We start from the raw sequence: 18,767 nt of genomic DNA on the forward strand, positions 1-18,767 counted from the left end.
TCCTTAACTTCTGGAAGTTGCTCGTGGACCACGCACTTGGTTATCTCCTCCCTCTGTACCTCTGTTTTCTGAACCGCTCTTAGTTTTTGTTAAGGTGAGGGATAGACCATGGCTGGACTGTAAAGTGAGGGAGGAAGTCTGGGCATGACATTCTTAAATAGTCTTTTAGCTGCCTTATTTCAAAGCCCATCTTTGGCCTGACTTCTGAATTTTCTACAAAGCTGGATGAGTGACCAAGTATTCCCCTGCTTTCCAGATTCCAAAGTTGTATTGCTCAGATCATCTCTATTCTTTTTTTTTTATTTGTGGGTTTATGTCTCATTTTAAAAATATCTGTGTTGTCATATGGTCACAGTATAATAAGAAAGAGCAAAGGTTGTAGCATGAGTTCAATCTGCCATCTCAAAGCCCAAGCGGTCCTCGAAAAGAGGTTCAGAACTGATATTTGTCTCAAGAGGTAAATTCATTTGCGTGATTATAATAAACTGAATAAATACCCAAGACCTTTTGCCACCCGCTGACAAATGAACAGTTTAGTTCAATTTATTCTATTCCATCCACGGTGAGCGAGGAGCAGAGCTCTGAGGAGCATGGTCTCAGGGAGAATGATGAAAGGGTAAAGAAAACTCTGGAATTGTTCTGCAGCAATTGCCATGGAGTGAGTCTCTTCTGGAGCCCTGTCATCATTAACTTAAATCAGCCAATACAAAACCTAATGAGGAAAATTAGCTGTGGAAATAGCTACATGTCAGTATACTAAGTGGAAGAGCGTGCTAACGGGAAGTGGCTGCCCTGGCTTTTGCATTACTTGAATATAAAAAGGCTTCCCTCACTTTCTTTTGCCTGTTGGTGACACAAGCAGTCAGGGTCAGCAGAGGTATGAGAGAGCACCTCACTTTGGGGGTCCCTTTTTGGGGTGTGCTGGTATAGCACGTGCCTGTCGCTGGCTTACCTGGGAGTGTGCACATTGGTGGTGTCTGTCTTTACTTACTAGTCCAAGAGTAAAAGCAGCCAAAAAAAATGTCCTGTAACCATGAATTGAGTGACACTCTTCTAGAGAAGAGGGTAATCCACCCACCTGCTGGCATGGTTCCGTGGGCTTTTCCATATTTCTCTGAACAAGTCTGCCAAGGTAGAGCTAGGTATCCCCCTAAAAAGACACTTTGAAGGATTTGCAGGGGGGGAAATGCCTTGGGAGGGGGTGTGGGGGGGGAATAGCTTGCAGGAGGAAAAATGGCTTACACACACCTGCCTGTGATGCTCTGTCCTGGCTTTCCAGCTGTCATTATTTCTTCCTCCTTCTGTAGCCCTGGCTTAGCAACATGCTACTGTCCTAGTCTTGGCAATGCCAATGTCTCCTTAAGGGGGCATAGATCAAATTCTAAAATAATATTCTTTCCAAATTGCTAGGTAAACCCATTTGTTTTTTAATTCTGATGACGTCTGGTCAGTTACTAATAGGTCTAGACACATGGTAGATATGAGCTGGAGAAGAAGAAGAGATATGAACTTAAGAGAAGCTGGAGGGTCGACAGCGGCCTGTCTGCCTTCTGAAGGGTAGCAGCTGCCCAGTCCGGGTACTCATCCTGCATTGACTACAGCAGAAGTTCAAGCCTGTTACCCCTTTCACAAAAGATGTAAGACTCCTATAGTGAGCATCTTTTTCCAGGGCTCCTCCTTGGCCTTAGCCACGCAGTTCCAGAACCACCCATCAGCCCGAGACACCAGCTTTCCTTCCCTTCTTTCCAGAGGTCAGACCTAAATCACAGTGGCACAAGGCCCCTTGAGCCCTCCCATAATTTTTTTTGTAACTAGTCATTTCCTGTCAATCCACAAGCCATGTCTGCTTTGAGAAGATCCGGTCTAATACATCTGAAGCCGTTCGATAGATCCCAGCTGATAGGCAGATTGATCAGGGCCAGGTAGCAGGCATGCAAGAGTCTCTGATGACTCCGCGGAAGTCGAAAGAGGAAAGACAGTCTTTCTCTGCCCTCTGGCTCTCCATGCAGGACAAGTGCTGGCAACCATCACACTGTCGTGTTTGAGTAGCCTGACAGCCCCTTTCCTGTTTGTCCCCCTTTTTTCTTTAGGTGGTGGCTCTCTCCTCCTGGTGCCTGCTGAGGGATTCCATCTACTACACGCTGTCTGTGGTCGCACTCATTGTGGTAAGTTGCTTTTACCATTTTACTTCAGTCTCGCCTGGATACCACACAAGACAGTGGAAGACTTTGCAGTGTGGCATTTCTCCCAATGGCATAGTGACAAAGGAGCAGGTTTATGTCTTCGTGCGGAGAAATAGTTTTTCTTTCTATCCTGACTTCCCAACCTGACCTTAGTGACTTCCCAAATGACCTTAAGTCACTCTTTTCCTCCAACTCTCCTAGACTCCTTTGCCCTAATTTTCCTGTAGATTCCACCTCATAAAAATGTCCCCACATCACTTGGGACTTCAGTCCTAATCTAAGTGGATATATCAGCTGTGCTGCAGTCCTTGGTGAGTCAGGTTACAACATGGAAGGACTTCTGTCAGGAACTACCCTCCCCACTCTATCCCTGGAAAATCCTCAGAGCCACTCAAGTCTCCACCAGGAAACCCCTAGAATGTTCTTCCCTTGTTTCACTGACCAGAAGTAAACAAACTCCTTGGCTCAACAAGCAGAAACCACAGAAGAGTAGGTAGCTACAAATAGAGGAAACAAATAAGGATCAGGAGAGATGGCTCCTAATGGTAGTCTCCTCTGGTGACCGTTCATTGTGTCAACTTGGCTGGAGTAGTCAGTGGTACATTATTTCTGGGTTTTTCTGTATACTGGTTATTTCTGCATCATTGTCACAATGCCTGACAGACACAACTTAAAAGAGGAAAGATTTGTTTTGGCTCAAAGTTTCAAAGGGTTTCTAGCCAGCATGGTGAGGAAGGAAGGATAATCATGGTGGTGGGAGCGAGTGTCACCATCATGATGGGTTCAGACACAGAGACTGAGACTGGAGCAGATGGCCAGGCTGTTACCCTCCAAGGCCTGACCCTGGTGTCATATTTCCACCAGCTGGGTGACCAGCTAGAGAACCTTCTAGGGAACAAATAATCAATCAAAATGTTTGGAATATTTCAGGCTCAAGCTATAATATACTCTGTTTAGACAGAGCATTTAAGCCAATAGAATTAAACAGAAGACCATTCTCATCAAAGTGACTGGGTATCAGCCGCACCCTTGAGCACCTAAATGGAACACGGCTGAGGATAGTGAATTTGCACCTCCTGCTTCAGCAGAGTCATCTGTCTTCCTGTGCCCTTGGACACTGGTGCCCTCAGCTCTTGGGCCGTCCATCTCAGAAGGGAAAATGACCCACAGACTCCTTGCTGATCATGTCTTTGGGCTTGCTCCACAACTGTACTATCAGCTTTAAGATGGCAGATGGGAGCCAATACTTCATAATTAATATAATATGCACATGTGACATGGATATACCTATTGGTTCTGAGTGCCTAGAAGACCATGACTGTTATATCTTCTTTCCAGAGGCATTGACCTTAGAGAAAGACCCCTCTCTGGGTTTTCGTGTTCTCATCTGTGTATCTAAACTAGATGACCTGCTTCTCAAACCATGCTCCTGTAGATTGCTTGAGGTTGGAGACTATCACAAGGTTTGTCCTTGAAACCAAGGTACAGATGTTCCCAAGTGTGCCCTCTGAGCTCTGACAGAACAGGAATGACCCATATCGGGAGCAACTGTGTTCACCATTAGAGTCATACATAGCACTAGACTTCAGGGCACGCATGAACAACTCCATGCTTACTCTCAGCAGTTTTCTGTAGGAAAGGACTAGTCCCTTCCAACCAGGAAGACTTTTAATGTCACCCCAGACTTTCCAAACATGGTTTCTGGTCAGCTTTGTCCTGCGAGGGACCTACACACATTGTCCATGTGCACTCCTCTATTCTGCCTTTTTGAGGGTATTTTCTCATGCCTTTTGAAAATGATATCATTGTTTTTTGAAGAGACATGTATGAATGGGGGATGCCAACCATAAATGAATACAACTGTCCACTGTGCTGAAGTTCAGAGAGATATGACTAGGCTCACAAACACAAGGCAATGATGTGAAAAGCAGACAGTCGAGGTCTCCCAAGGCACAGGCTTGGCCAGACCCACTCCTCAGAGCAGTCTTGCTGGTGTCCGCTTTCAGCGTAGATGCCTCCTGGACACTGTGCTGAAGAACTTGTCTTCAGTCCAACGTTATCCAGACCTGTCCAAGATAAAGCAGATGTAATTGCTGCTAATGGTGTGTGAAGAAATGAAGAGGCTTGGCTTCTCTGGGTCACAGGTGACACACCCTCGTGAACCTGGTCTTTGGGCCAAGCAACCATCTGCCCTGAAGCTGTGGTACATAAATCACAAAGCTGAGACAGCTGAACATGCTGGCTGCTGGGGCAGCCCTGTGTTTCCTTCAGCAAGTGACAGACAAACAGCAGCATCAAATTACTCGTCGCCATCAGCTGGTGACTTGGGCTGTGTATTTACAGATGGCTTGTCAAAATGGGCTTTTTTGTGACTTTGAGGGAAATTGCATTTGTCTGTTGTTAAGAAGAAGTAGAAAGATAAGATGGAAATCTTCCAGGCTGAATGTTGCTTTATTGCAAGTGATAGTTCCCATTTTTGGTGAACATCCCAAATAATTGGCACTCTTATCTAAAATGCAGAAGCCACAGGTTTCCATTCTTCGGGGTTCTGGAGTGGAACCCAGGAAATGGCGTTCCAACCTGCACCATCCTTCAACACAGGCGCTGTATTTTGAAAAGTGTGACTTCTAACTGTGGATGGGAATCATTTGGAACACTGCTCTCTGCCGAAGCCACAGGTGTTTTCAAAGTCAATTCTGAAATTCTGAAAAAAACAAGATCATGATAGTTTGCACCACCTTAGTTTATCTACAATTTTAACTTCTATTAGACAGCATGGATGATATTCTCCTCCTATATGTCTTTCTGTCTGTCTGTGTGTGTGTGTGTGTGTACACAAAAGTCTGATGTTGGGATGTCCTCCTCAATCAGTTTTCTCTTATTTTCTAAGACAGGGTCTCTCACTGAACAGGGTGTTTCCTGTTTTGACTAGACTAGCTGGTCAGGGAGGCCAGGATTTACTTGGCTCTACCCACAAACATGTGCTACCCCCACTAGCTTTTACATGGGTGCTGAGGATCCGAACCCAGGTCCTTATGCTTGCGTGGCAAGTACATTACCCCTGAGCCATCTCCCCAGCCCTGCCATCCGGGGTCATTCTCTAATAAGACTGGGTGAGAAAGAAACTCATCCTCAGTCCGGCAGGGCAGTACTTAGCAAAGTGGCCACTGCAGCACCCTCACATCTATCCCACACCCAGCCTTAGACTGAAACTCACACACTCTCTGTAGCTTTTTGTCAGTACTTTTTTTTCTTAGTCCTCTATTTAGTCCAGCTATAGTAATGATAAAATTTTCTGCCCGTTTTCCTTAAGTAATATGCAGCTTCCTACAGGGATATGCCATGGCCACTTAAAATACCTCTGTTAAAAAGCTCTCTCCATAGCCCACAAAGTAATCACCACCAAGCTGCGTAACTATTTCATTTAACTAGCTTTTTTTTTTTTAAGTTCTGAAATGTTTGGCAAGAGTAACTGCTGACCCCTGAGGTTGTACAAGGAGAACCCATTCACTCACAGGAAAAATCTGGATTAAGTGAGACCAGATGCCATTTCTATATATCTTCTCATCAAGAGCCTGTAACAGTCACACAACCAAGCCCCAAGGACAAACCAGGAGGCCTAGAGACCCAGAGGGGAGCCAAGACAGATTCTCCAGAGATACTGCTTGGTGCTAGGGAACAGGGGGTGATGAGTCCAGTCAGGAAAATGCTAATAGCTTCATGTATTGCCTAGAATCTAAGAGAGCCGAGATGCAGCAGTTGAAGTTGGGACACAGTCAGGGAAGAAGAAAGCAAAAATATGGGAGACAGGAATGTGCACTCCACACACAATCCCCCAAATAAAGACAGTTAATTATAGACCCAAAAGCATTTCACTTTGGTACTTAGGCTAAATCTAAATTTCCTTCTATACTGTTTTATGATTAGTCTGTTTAAAGAAGAAAAACAGTAATGATATATTATTGTCTAAACCAATCATTCTTTCAAAAACACACAGTATGTTCTTCCCATTGCCCTCCCCTTAGAAACAGAGAATCCCATTAGCGTTATACACCGTCTATATTGAAATGTTGGGTCATAGAAAAGCTAGACAATGCCTGAATGCAAGAGAGATGCCACTATTAAGTCCAGAGACTATTCTGTGCTCTTTGCAGTGCCCCATTGTGTGTCTGCTCACACATGTCACAGCTGTCCACAGATCAGCCCAGCCCTCTCGGCCTCTCCTCCACACCCCGACTCCCAGGGGCACTTGGTCCATGGGCATAGCTGGCCTCACAGTCCTGCCCTTTTCCAAAATTCCAGCCAGCCTGTCAAGTTTCTTGCATTAGAATGTTGCTGTGATTTACATAATCATGAAATTTACATAAATGCAAATGATCCATCACATCATCAAGCTAACAGCTGCCCAAAAGGAAATACTTTATTTTTACCCTTCATCTCAGTTGTAGCCAGGGATTGGGAACATGAAGAGGACAGATCCTTCGTGGGAGATGGAAAAGTCTGTAGCATAGCTCCCCCATAACTTTCTTTCTGCTACAGAAATCCAATTCAAAGTACCGTCTGTCTGTAGATGATAGACCAGGAAAGCCCTTGATCCTGGTTGGCACAGTCCTCGGGCCACTCTCTGTGCAGGCACAGCAAAGAAGCTAGTTGAAGTTAACACTTCCATTCCTCTCACTGTGGAGGGGGAGCTCTTTGCAGAGCCCCTCAGAGAGGAGATCCCACAGAGGTGAGAAACATCTGAACTGGCCACATTGCCAGGGATGACCAGTGACTATATTAGTCACCTTGTAGTTGCCATGACAAAATAGGCAACCATAAATAGGAAGGTTCGTTTAGCTCATGGACCCAGAAGCCTAACTTTAAATTCAAATAACCCTATTGCTTTGGGCCTGTGGATGACCATTGTATGTGGTGGGGCAAAGTACTCCCCTCATAAGTCAGGATGACAAGAAAAAGAAGAGGAACTGTCACCTTCAAGGAGAAGCCCCACTGGCCTAAAGACATCTTTGGCTCCACTCCATAAGGGTTTCACTAGCCTTCTAATAATGCCAGCCTACTCACTAAGCTTTTAATACATGATCCTTGTAAGATACTTTCCTGAAGCCTTTTGTCCCTTATCATTGTTTCATAGTAGCCATGGCAACCATATGGTCATGTGCAGCCACAGTAGCCATGTGACCATGTGCAGCTACTAAACACTTCAAATGCAGCTTGTAAGAGCAAAAAGCTGAATTTTATTTTTGTTATGTTGTATTTTACATCCATAGATGGTAGTAACTACCATATTGGATAGTGCAGTTCCGGTAAGCCAAATGTCCTATGTAAAGAATGAACATTCCTACAGGCATCTATGCCTCTCAGGCTTACAGAGCAGGTATCCAAGATGGTTTAGCTATGCCACTCCAGTATAGCTCCAGCTAGACAGTACAGCTATATAGAATCTAGACTTTTCTTCTAGTAACATCTGCCTCTGTGATTCTGAAAAATTCCTGATACTGAGAGCATGTTGTTAGAAAACATAACCCCCTAGAACTCCACCCTTCCCCCCAAACTCATAAAGGTAACGTTTAGCTTCATTTCTGTTGCTGTGATTTAAAGAAGAAGAAGAAAAATAAGGAAGAGGGGGAGGAGGAGGAGGAGGAGGAGGAGAGGAAGAAGAAAGAAAAAGAAAAAAACTGATAACAAAGCAGTATAGGGAAAACTGAGTTTATTCGGCTAACACTTCCAGGGTACAGTCCATCATTGGGGAGGAGTCAGGGGAGAAGCTTTAAAGCACAGTCCTGTCACATCCACAGTCAAGGGCAGAGAGAAGTGAATGCATATCTAATCCCTTGCTTTCTTGTGCTCAGCTCAATCCCTCCACCCCTACACAGTTCAAAACTCTTTGCCTAGGGGATGTTACCACTCACGCTGGGCTTTATATTCCCACGCCAGTTAAGACAGTCCCCACAGATGGTTTAGCTATGCCACTCCAGTATAGCTCCAGCTAGACAGTACAGCTATATAGAATCTAGACTTTTCTTCTAGTAACATCTGCCTCTGTGATTCTGAAAAATTCCTGATACTGAGAGCATGTTGTTAGAAAACATAACCCCCTAGAACTCCACCCTTCCCCCCAAACTCATAAAGGTAACGTTTAGCTTCATTTCTGTTGCTGTGATTTAAAGAAGAAGAAGAAAAATAAGGAAGAGGGGGAGGAGGAGGAGGAGGAGGAGGAGAGGAAGAAGAAAGAAAAAGAAAAAAACTGATAACAAAGCAGTATAGGGAAAACTGAGTTTATTCGGCTAACACTTCCAGGGTACAGTCCATCATTGGGGAGGAGTCAGGGGAGAAGCTTTAAAGCACAGTCCTGTCACATCCACAGTCAAGGGCAGAGAGAAGTGAATGCATATCTAATCCCTTGCTTTCTTGTGCTCAGCTCAATCCCTCCACCCCTACACAGTTCAAAACTCTTTGCCTAGGGGATGTTACCACTCACGCTGGGCTTTATATTCCCACGCCAGTTAAGACAGTCCCCACAGACATGCCCAGCTGCCTACCCGATACAGATGGTTCTTTATCAAGATTCTCTCCAAGTGATTCTAAGTTGGGTTGAGTTGACAGTTTAAGCTCTTCACCATGGCAAATAATCTTACATACTCTGGAAATGGTTTTGTCCTGTTCCTCCTATAGTAGAAAAGTAATCTTGATGGCCACAGTGAGCATTATCCTAGGCCTTCCAGATGGCCTTCTCTGTAGCCAGGCACCTCTCCTTCTTAATCCCATTCTTCACTGGAAATTAACTGATCTCTCTTCATTCCCTAGCTCCAACGGTACTGCCATTTAATTTAACTCTCCTTCTGGCCAAGTGGGAAGACAGGATGAAAGCTAGAAGCCTCCCGGAGAAATGACTATGGCAGAATGTTAAAGTCCAGAAATAAGTGGATTGTGGTCACACAAAGCTTAACTGATTTTGCAGTCCCTGCTGTGGGTGTGTGGAAGGAGCTGTGTGGTTCTGAGAAGGCTGGGAGGCTGGGGCCATCTTTGCATTTGCTCATCCAACAAGGAGGGACTTATTGAGCTGACCTGGAGAAGCAAGCTCGCTGATAAGGAGCCAGCCAGCTTTTACAAGGAAAATGACTTGGAGTTCGTAGTTTGTAATTGCATTTGTTTTTGGGCTGCCTAGCTACCGCCCCTTTATTTTAACAACCCTCGTCTCCCGAATTCTATATATTCAGCCCCCAATTCCTTTTCTTCCTGATAACAGGTTCTAAAAAGTTAATATGTGTAGAGGCCAGCTCACACATCTTAATCGTGGGTTTTCTGGAAAGGAGAGATGGGTAAGGAACAGGCTGCAAGAGAAATTACATGGAGAGACACAAAAACATATGGCTTTTGGTTCAAGTCTCCATCTTTTATGATGCCTCTCTCCCAAGAAACAAAGGCAGACCAAGCCCCTCCCCTGAAGGCTGGACACCGGTTCTTCTTGTTCTTCAGGAGGTGGGTGGTCAGGTTGCTGGCTGTTATTCTTGAGAGCAGTGGGCAGGGGGAAGTCACAATTCCTCCCTTCTATTCTTGAGAGCAGTGGGCAGGGGGCGGTCACAAATATGAGATAATCAGTCTTTCCCAAGTTCTTAATTTCTTGTTCCCTCGTGCAACCACTAATGCCAGTCATTCTGCAATGTCCCATTATCCTTAAAGCATAGACCACAGTGGGGCGCGTACCAGCTGGCTTTTCAGTATGTCCCAATGGATTCCTCCCCTCAGTTCAGCCACGCATACTGCCTGATCCTAGGCCTGAAGAAGTGGGTGTTCTAAATGCGGAGCAGCTGAGGGGGTCCCCACGCTTCTGAATGAGAAGGGTCTATGGGGGTGGCTAGCTTCAGTTTGTAGTTAGGGAAGGAAGATTTTTTTTCAAACTTTGGCCTCTTGAAAGAAACTGATACTCTTGATTTCCCCTGTCACTTTCGCTGCTTAAAATTCTAGCCGTGCTGGTGATCACGGTACAGATTATGAAATCACAGTGATGCAGCCATCCCCATTTTGTGGTTATAGCTTTATAGGATTCAAACACTAGGACTGCTGTGGTGAAACAGAGGCAATTTACATGCGCCCTCTTCTCCTGGTTACAGCTAAGCCACCCTGACTTGCCTGTGCCATGTTTCTCCATCTTGAGGGAGACATTCCCTTGGTCCCTTCCCCAAGATCCTCTGACATCCAAGGATCCACCTGCCTGAAGTCAGCCCTACTTGTTTGGAAGAATTATAGAGCAGACACCAGGACTGACAAGCCCGTTTCCATGGTACCCAACCACTTCTCAGAAGCCTAGAGGGGGAAAAAAAAAAAAAAACAGCACTTTTTTGTCAAATTCATTTCTGTTTGTTCACATTTAGCCCAGCTGCAGAGTATGTGGAAACCTAAAAGCAAAGCCAAGTAGCTTTGGATGAGCCACATGTAGGTCAGAAGCCAGGACCCTAGGATAGCCCTTCCGCAACAAATCTGAGGCCTAACTCTCAGCAACAGTGGCTCTCAGGACTGTGAGCTATCTCAGGACCTGGCCTCAAACACACATGCAACAGAGAATACCCAAGGCTTGCTTTCTCTTGGGGAAAGGTTGGTTGGGTTACCTCCAAATGCTACAAAAGGACATCACTTGATTGCCAACCCATGAGAAGATGTAGCATTGACAAGGATGACTCTTCCCCCTGTAGTAAACTTGGAGCAGTAACCACCTCCACTTGCCACATGCAGCTATTGGCTGCCTGTAGGCACTTCAGTGGGCTGTCTGCCTCGAGGTACTTCAGCTCCTTCCCACAGGTTTACCAGAGCCTTGAAAATGAGGCTTGAATCACTTCATTTTAACTTCCCTGCCTAAACCAGGGTGGAGGACTGGGATGTGAGCACCACCTAGTGGTGAGAAAATGGAACTGAGGGAAGATTTTTTTCAGATTTCCTCTACAGTTGATGCTACTCCTATAGCACAGGGGCAGCAGGAAGAGGGTGTTCCCTCTTGCAGCCAGAGCAAAAGAACAGAGATATTTGCATTGCTTCTCTCAAGAGAATGAAATTAAATAATATCTGTAAGGAATACCAAACCTGTCTTCCACAGCAATCTCAAGCAAAAGCAAAAAGATACCGGCCTATGATTTTAACTTTCCACTCAGAATGATTCTAGGCCTCCATTAGGATGCCACCACAGTCCTACTGAAGGAACATTCTGCCAGCCATGTTTATTTCCTTATTTCCAGTCTTCCAGGAAGACATGGCCAGGCCACCCTGCCTCTCCAACCTACCAGCCCTGTCCTCACTGATGCTCTAAGACAGACCATAAATCCTCCTTTCCCGCAAGGGACAAGCCTGTTTCCACCTCGATTTCCTTACAGGCTCAATTTACAGCCTTCTCAAAGTGCCATTTGTGGACCAAGTGTTCAAAATTGTGCATCTGTGGGGGAAGTTTTACATCCAAGCCACAGTGAGGAGCTTTGTATAAGCCTCTCATTATTTTTCCTTAAACAATCAATAGTTAAAGGCATGCCAGCCCACAGTTGTTCCTAGAAAGCACACAAAGGATGCCTGTGCCTCTGTACTAAAGCTAGTTGATACCCAGTGACTCCTTTTGGAGCATCTGCACCCCTCTCTAGGTACAGTCTCATACAGACTACAGGCTCCCCCCAAAGCTACATTCATATATGGCATTGCCTGCCTTCTCCGATAGAAGAGAATTAAATTGACCTGGTCAATTAAACTCTCCTAGCGTCTCATATTCTCTTGAGCAACTATGAAGTAATTGTTCCATCCCCATGGCTAAGACTAATATTAAATTAAGTAGTTAATAAAAATGTTTTCCATCTTAAATAATCGGTTCCGTTCTATTATTTCATGATAACAATTTGTTAATGCCAGCAATTATGTAAAACAACCATGAATCATTGTGAGGGGGGCCTGGACTCCACACCATCCAACCCGAAGGGAGGGGGCCTGGATTGTACACCATCCAACCCAGATCCCAGGAATGTCTCCCTGACGCCTCTGGTGCTCTTCCCATTCTGAGCTGGCATTTTCATCCAAATGTCAGCTTGTTGAACTTGGTGGCAGAGACACAGTAACAAAAACATGAAGCAACATTTAAAAACAAAAACAAAAAAAAAAACAGCTTGTTAGAAAGAAGCAGTTACAAGTAAGCCTGGATCTTGCCTCCCAGAGCCTTAAAGTCACAGGAAGAGCTTCTGGTGGGTTGTTGAGTATCTTTTGTGTCCTAACACAACTTGAGAGTCTTGGAATCGCTGGAGACCCACATCGTTAGCTATATTTACCATCTCATCCTACAGCGATCCGGCACCGCAGCCTCTGCCTCCACGGGGAGTGTGCCTCACAGATCATCATGCTCAGAGAAGCTGTGTAGCCATTTCCTTGGCTTCCCACCTCCATGACGCGTACATCCTTAGGTCCTGTGAGTCCTGTGGGCAGATAAACATGTCAAGAAAAGAGCCAAAATAAGAGCCAGGCCTGAGTCGTGGAGCCATCCCACAATGGGATGACCAACCCCCAAATTATTCCTGCCTTACAAAATTTGGTTTCCCTATATAAATTGAAAGGCTTTGTCAGGTTGTTGTTTTTGGGGGGTTTTTTTGTCTTGTTTTCTTTTGTTTTCCCAATTGGGGATTGATCTAGGATAGTGTTGGACTGGAGGATAACTGTGAAACGTTGTTACAGATGTTCTATTGATCCCAACAGATAAGAACAAAATTTCATTTCTTACTTGTTCCCTTCATTGCTTCCGACCTTCCAGAGCCTCCTTCCTTAACAGAAGGTGCAGGGTGTGGGCAGCCAACATTGTTCAGGTTCTGCAAACACATCCATTGGATACACTTGACAGGGATCACATTCTGTGTGAGATGCTAAGGGGTGCTGACCGCCCCCCCCACTTTGGTTGCCATCTAACTAAAGGAGTCGATTAAAGGGACAGCGTTGAACATGGAGGGCCAAGTGCTTACATCGGATTGTGAACGGGTGACACACTGAACGGAGAGGTGCAGAAATGTCATTAGTGACAACTAAGGGATGCACATTCAAAAGTACCTGCTGAGTTACTACCTCCCCTTCTAGACCTAAAGGCAATGACATGTCTTGTTTTACAAAGTCTTCCCTCCCAGTCCCTCTACCTGGAGACAGACACAGAAGGGCAGCCTGGATCACCTAGTGCTTCTCCCCACACTCATCTTTGCATAGCCTGTCCTTTCACTATCAACAGTCAAAGACAACAGCAAGAGTTTGCCCCCAGGTGCCTGACATTCCAGTGCAGCCATGAGTGCCACCATGCCAGCGGTGACCACTGATGGCATACCATGTTAAAAACACTGTATGTGTACACGTGTGTGTGATCCACTAACCCCTTTCTTATTTTTTTCACAGTTCATTTATGATGAAAAGGTTTCTTGGTAAGTACCTCTTTCCCTCCCTTTGAAATTGTCCCCTTTTCTAGTGCAGAGCCAAATGCGTTGCAGGCTGGAGTCGAGGTTTAGAAAAGGAACAGAGAAAACAAAATGGCTCAGCAGGCAAAGGCACTTGCTGTCATGGCCAACAGCCTGTGTTTAATCTCTGGAACCCATATGATCAAAGGAGAGAACTCATCCCACAAGTTGTCTTCTGGCCTCCACTCTTGTACCAGTATGCCTATGCATGCCAAATAAATAAACACACACACACACACACACACAATCAAATCTAATTTAGAAAAGGAGAAATCTCATGACACCTTGAAACAACCAGGATTCCTTAGACTCCCCCATCTCTCTCACCAAAGACATGAAATTACTTTTTACCAAGCATTTCCCTTGGACTGGGTCTACGGGATTCATATTTTTATATCTAGATGTCTTTATTGTAGGAGTCAGATGTCATAAATTTTCTGTGTCTTTCTCCAGTCAGACATTGCTAGACCATGGTTGTAGTTTTGACTAATCTTTTCATATCTGTGTCAGTCAACCTTCCATTAGTGTAACAAAGTAACATGGATAATCAACTTAAAAAGAGAAAAAGCTGATTTTTACTCCCATGTTGAAAGGTTTCAGTCCTTGTTCTGCTAGCACATCATGGTAAGAGGGAAGGTTTGGTAAAACCAAACCATTCACCCCTTGACCAGAAAGCAATAGAACGAGGAGGGGTCCCACTGTCTTCTTCAAGGCCATATGCCTACTGATAACCTTCCACAGGGCCCTACCTCTTCAGGCTTACACCAGTGACCCTTAACACCAAACTGGGATCCAAGCCTTCAACACACAGGCCTTTGTGAGAGCATCCTGGACCTGAGCTGTTGCAGGATGCACAACAAGTTCAGTATCCCAAGCCTCAGTGACATCTCAGGAGTCAGGATCCAAGCACAGCACAGTTGGTTATCCATTAAAGTACTGCTGAGACTCTAAAAGGAATCCCATGACTCTGGGAGTCATGGTGATTGAGACAGAAGGTGTTAATTCAATTAAATACATGGAGGGATATTTGCATTTTGACCGACTGTCCAAACCCAAATTCTTGAAATGAGTTCTGAGCAAGTCCAATGTGTTTGAAATGGAAATAGAAATTTGGTGTCCTATGCCTTCTTGTTACAGCTTTTTTTCCCCAAATGTTTGATCCGCATAAGTAGAAGAAAATGAAAAACTTCTTAGAAATAAGAGTGACTCTGAAGCTAGAAACTTCCACGGCATTACTTTGAGTTAGGAATAAGCCATAAAAAGAGAATTCCTGTGGCTTCACTTTCAGAAAACATTCTCAGCTTTTATTCTAACCCTTTCTGGGTTAGAATAAAACCTATACCTCTGTATGAGCGGCTCCCTGTCTTCCAAAACTTGGCGGGGAACAAGGACCTACCTCAGTGATAAGGAATGTCATAGGAGAGCTATGTCAGTATGTAGAGATACGTTGACTTCCTATAAGACCTATCTCTATTTTCTTTAAAAATCAGCTTGTGAAGTGTTTAGAAACCCAGTTATTAAAAATTCAGATTAAGATAAAGCACATATAGCCTATTTTTAAAAGAACCTTCATGCTGATACATAAAAAGTAATGTTTTTAAAATAATAGTGATCAAAAGCCTGAAAGGGATCAGCATGACCAGGAGCACCCCAGGTCCCCACATCTACTGGGGATGCTGCTCTCAAGTGTGGCACATCAAGTCACTGCTGACCTCAGCCACTGTCCACCACCACAGGGAAGGTCATCCCAGGGTGAGGATCTGCCATCTTGGGGGAGCATTCACTTGTGCTATCTCATAGAACTGTACTACATGAGAACCACGGCAGGGAGCTATGAATGCAGACAGCCTAGTGAGCCAGCTTTAGTTGGTACAGAACCCTCTGAGATAACTAACATGTCTTAAAGCCAGAAAAGGGAGTGATTTATTTTTCTTCATTCCAAAGGAGTCCTAGTTGCTGTTCTGTAGTTGTAATGAGACGCTGTGACCATGACAACTCTTATAAAAGGAAGCATTAAATAAGGGCTGGCTTCTAGTTTCAGAGGTTTAATCCGTCATTGTCATGACAGGAAGCATGCAAGCAGATATGGTAGCTGGGAGTTCTACCCCTGAATCCTAAGGCAGAAAGAAGAGAAGAAAGAACCATTGGGTCTGGCTTGAGCTTCAGAAACTCCAAAGCCCAACCCAACTGACATACTTCCTCCAACAAGGCCATACCTCCTAATTCCTCTCAAGTAGTATCATTCCTTAATGACCAAACATATGAGCCTATAGGGGACATTCCTATTCAAACAACTACAGAAGTGTTAGAGAGAGAGAGAGAGAGAGAGAGAGAGAGAGAGATCCTTATGATGTTAGGTAACCCAATGCTAGGATAGAACCCAAAACCATTTACAAGAGATTCTAGATTCTGCAAAGAAGCAGGCTCTTAGTGCCTACATTCTGAGCACCAATAGCCTGTACATGGGATCAGGAGTGTAGACAGAGCCAGGAGGGCCACAGATGTGTGCACAAGTGGTGTGTAACTTCGGGCTAACCCTGGAGGATGGTAGAATTAAAAATCTCTCAGTGTCTGCTTCCAAAGACCTAAGCTAAGGGCTCCCGGGGCACTTACTCCCCTCCCGTCATTCTGAGTGCCAGGCTGTTGTATAATCACTGTTATCGCATGCATGGGCTGACAGGGAGAATTTCTCATATGAGTGAGACTGGGAAATTAAACTCTGCACTACTGGCCCTTTGCTGCTTGGGGAATTCCAGGGATTTCAATTCCTCATTTTGGGAGCTATAAAATATATTGAATTTGAATATGCTTTCACTGTTTGCTTCTCCTGTTTTCCTACCTACCAAGCATTGACTGATCTGGAAGGGTATGGGCAGGAACTGATCTTTTCCTTTAAAACCAAACTCTTCAGAGTACACAGTGAAGCTACAGCAGGGATTTGGTGAGACCTTACAAGCTGAATTTCACTGTTGCAAGACAGTCCAGCAGCTCCTAGAGATGTTAAGGCAGGAGATTAACTCACTTCATATCTTCAGAAGGAAACTGACTGCAACTGTGTTGAATTTGAAACTAGAGTCCTCCTAAGAAAATGAATATTGCCAAATACAAATGCAGTGGTCTCTCAGGATCTGTGAAGAATTGGGTTCAGTACTGCAGAATCATAGATACCAGAATCTATGGTTGTTCAAGTCTGTGTGTAAACTGTCATGGTATTTACACACCTTCTTCTGTATACTTTAATACACCTCCAGATCATTAATAACCAATGTAATGTAAATGCTGTTTAAATAGCAGGGTTGAGGTGTTCTCATGTGTTACACAGTGTTACATTGGATGAACAGTTCCCAACCTGTGAGTCTCAACCCCTTTAGGGAGAGGCCAAACAACCCTTTCACAGGGGTTGCCTAAGACCATCCTGCATATCAGATATTTACATCATGACTCCTAACAGTAGCAAAATTGGAGTTATGAAACAGTGACAAAATAATTTTATGGTTGGGCGTCACCACAATATGAGGAACTGTATTAAAGGGTCACAGCATTAGGAAGGTTGAAAGCCACTCACTGCTCTAGATTGTTCGTGGAATTAGCTTAGTTTAATTTCCCACTGCTGAGATGAAATAGCATGACAAAAGCAACTTTGGGAATTAATTGGATTTATTTTAGCTCACAGTTCTATTACAGACTAGCAGAGAAGTCACAGCAGCAGAATCCTCAGAGAATTGGTGACATTATACTGCCTTCTAATGTTAAGTTCAGTTTCTCCATTTTATACCAACTGCCTAGGGAATGATGCCACCTACAGTGGGCATCTCTTCACATTAATCTAGATAATCTTCCTCACAGCATGCCCATCTAGACATCCTTCTCAGGTGATTCTAGACTGTGCCAAGTTGATGCTTAAAGTATCCATGATGGGAATAATGTTTTTTTTTAAGGCATCAGTGTATTTCAGTACAGATAAATTTTTTTAAATATTTTTCAACCTGCAGTTGGTTGAGTTACAGAAGTAGAACCTGCGGATAAACAGGGCTAACTGTATATAAAAACAACAACAGTGTTGCCACCATACCTGTTTGAGATTCCTTGACTATTCTTAAAGCTTGTTGTGCCATATGTTTATGTTCAAGCAAGGAGTAGGAGCCAGCAATCAGTTGGGATGCTTTTAGAAGAAGATCATTTTTACAAATTGTGTGTCTTGGATGCACCAAGGATGTTTCTCCTGCCCTTTCCTAGTAGTCCTAAAATGGCTACTGTGAGTCTAGCCATCACATCTGTGTTTAACACAAGAAGGAAGAATAAGAGGCGTTGATGCCTTTCTCTGACCCATTCATCTTACATATCTTTAGTAACATGATGGCTGGGTCAGGAGTAACAACTGCAACTTTAGACGTTGTTATTGATCCTGGGAACTGAAGGCTGGACTTCCCTTTCTTGAGATCAGTTGTTACCTCAATAGAGTAGAATTCTCTTCCTGGGCAAGAGATAGGACCATTTCTCTGTTAGGTAGTATCCAACAGACACTTAGAACTGAAACCATGAGAGACACATCTATTAGGTCATCGTGTAACACAAGGCCTGTGGATCCATGATAGCAGGTCAGCCAAGGCCACAGTGTCAGAAGGGAGGTGAAGTACATGTGTCAGGATTCCAAAGGCTCAGGAAGTGACTATTGTTTGTATATATATATAGAGAGATATAGATATAGATATAGATATAGATATAGATATATAGATATATAGATACACATATATATGCTCCACAACTTCTGTATCATTCCTCTGCTGCTGGCAGCCAGCTGGTTTCTATAATGTGCCACAGTAATAAAGACGCAGATGACCCTGTTGTATCTGATTGTACTCTAGCCCCTTCCCGAGGCAAACCCACCCAAATCCCCCCCATGTTTTCCATTTGATAAACAAAATAGCATAAGACTTCTGTGTATTCTTTATATAATGGAAATATATAATTTCTCTGGCATCAAAAGGCTAAGGGGGTTGGAACTTCCTCCTCGGACCTCCCCAGTTCCCTTCTCTCCAACCTAAACAAGCTCCTTCAACTAGTTTAAACCTGCAGCTAAACAGGGGTCCAAACCACAAGTCCCCTGAGCTTTAACTGTTAGTTACTAAAT

At 44.2% G+C, this 18,767-nt stretch overlaps 1 protein-coding gene across 1 annotated transcript in view; it reads left to right on the top strand.

Moving 5' to 3' along the window:
* The window catches only part of Slc24a3 (solute carrier family 24 member 3), a 480,749-nt gene that overhangs the window by 419,797 nt on the left and 42,185 nt on the right, over window positions 1-18,767 (top strand). Inside the window, exons 7-8 of the mRNA XM_052183806.1 lie at window positions 2,091-2,165; window positions 13,578-13,603. Coding sequence (XP_052039766.1) covers window positions 2,091-2,165; window positions 13,578-13,603 — 101 coding nt within the window. The remainder of the gene's footprint in view (window positions 1-2,090; window positions 2,166-13,577; window positions 13,604-18,767) is intronic.

This window comes from Apodemus sylvaticus, chromosome 5 (genome assembly GCF_947179515.1).
Source record: "Apodemus sylvaticus chromosome 5, mApoSyl1.1, whole genome shotgun sequence".
Taxonomy (NCBI): domain Eukaryota; kingdom Metazoa; phylum Chordata; class Mammalia; order Rodentia; family Muridae; genus Apodemus; species Apodemus sylvaticus.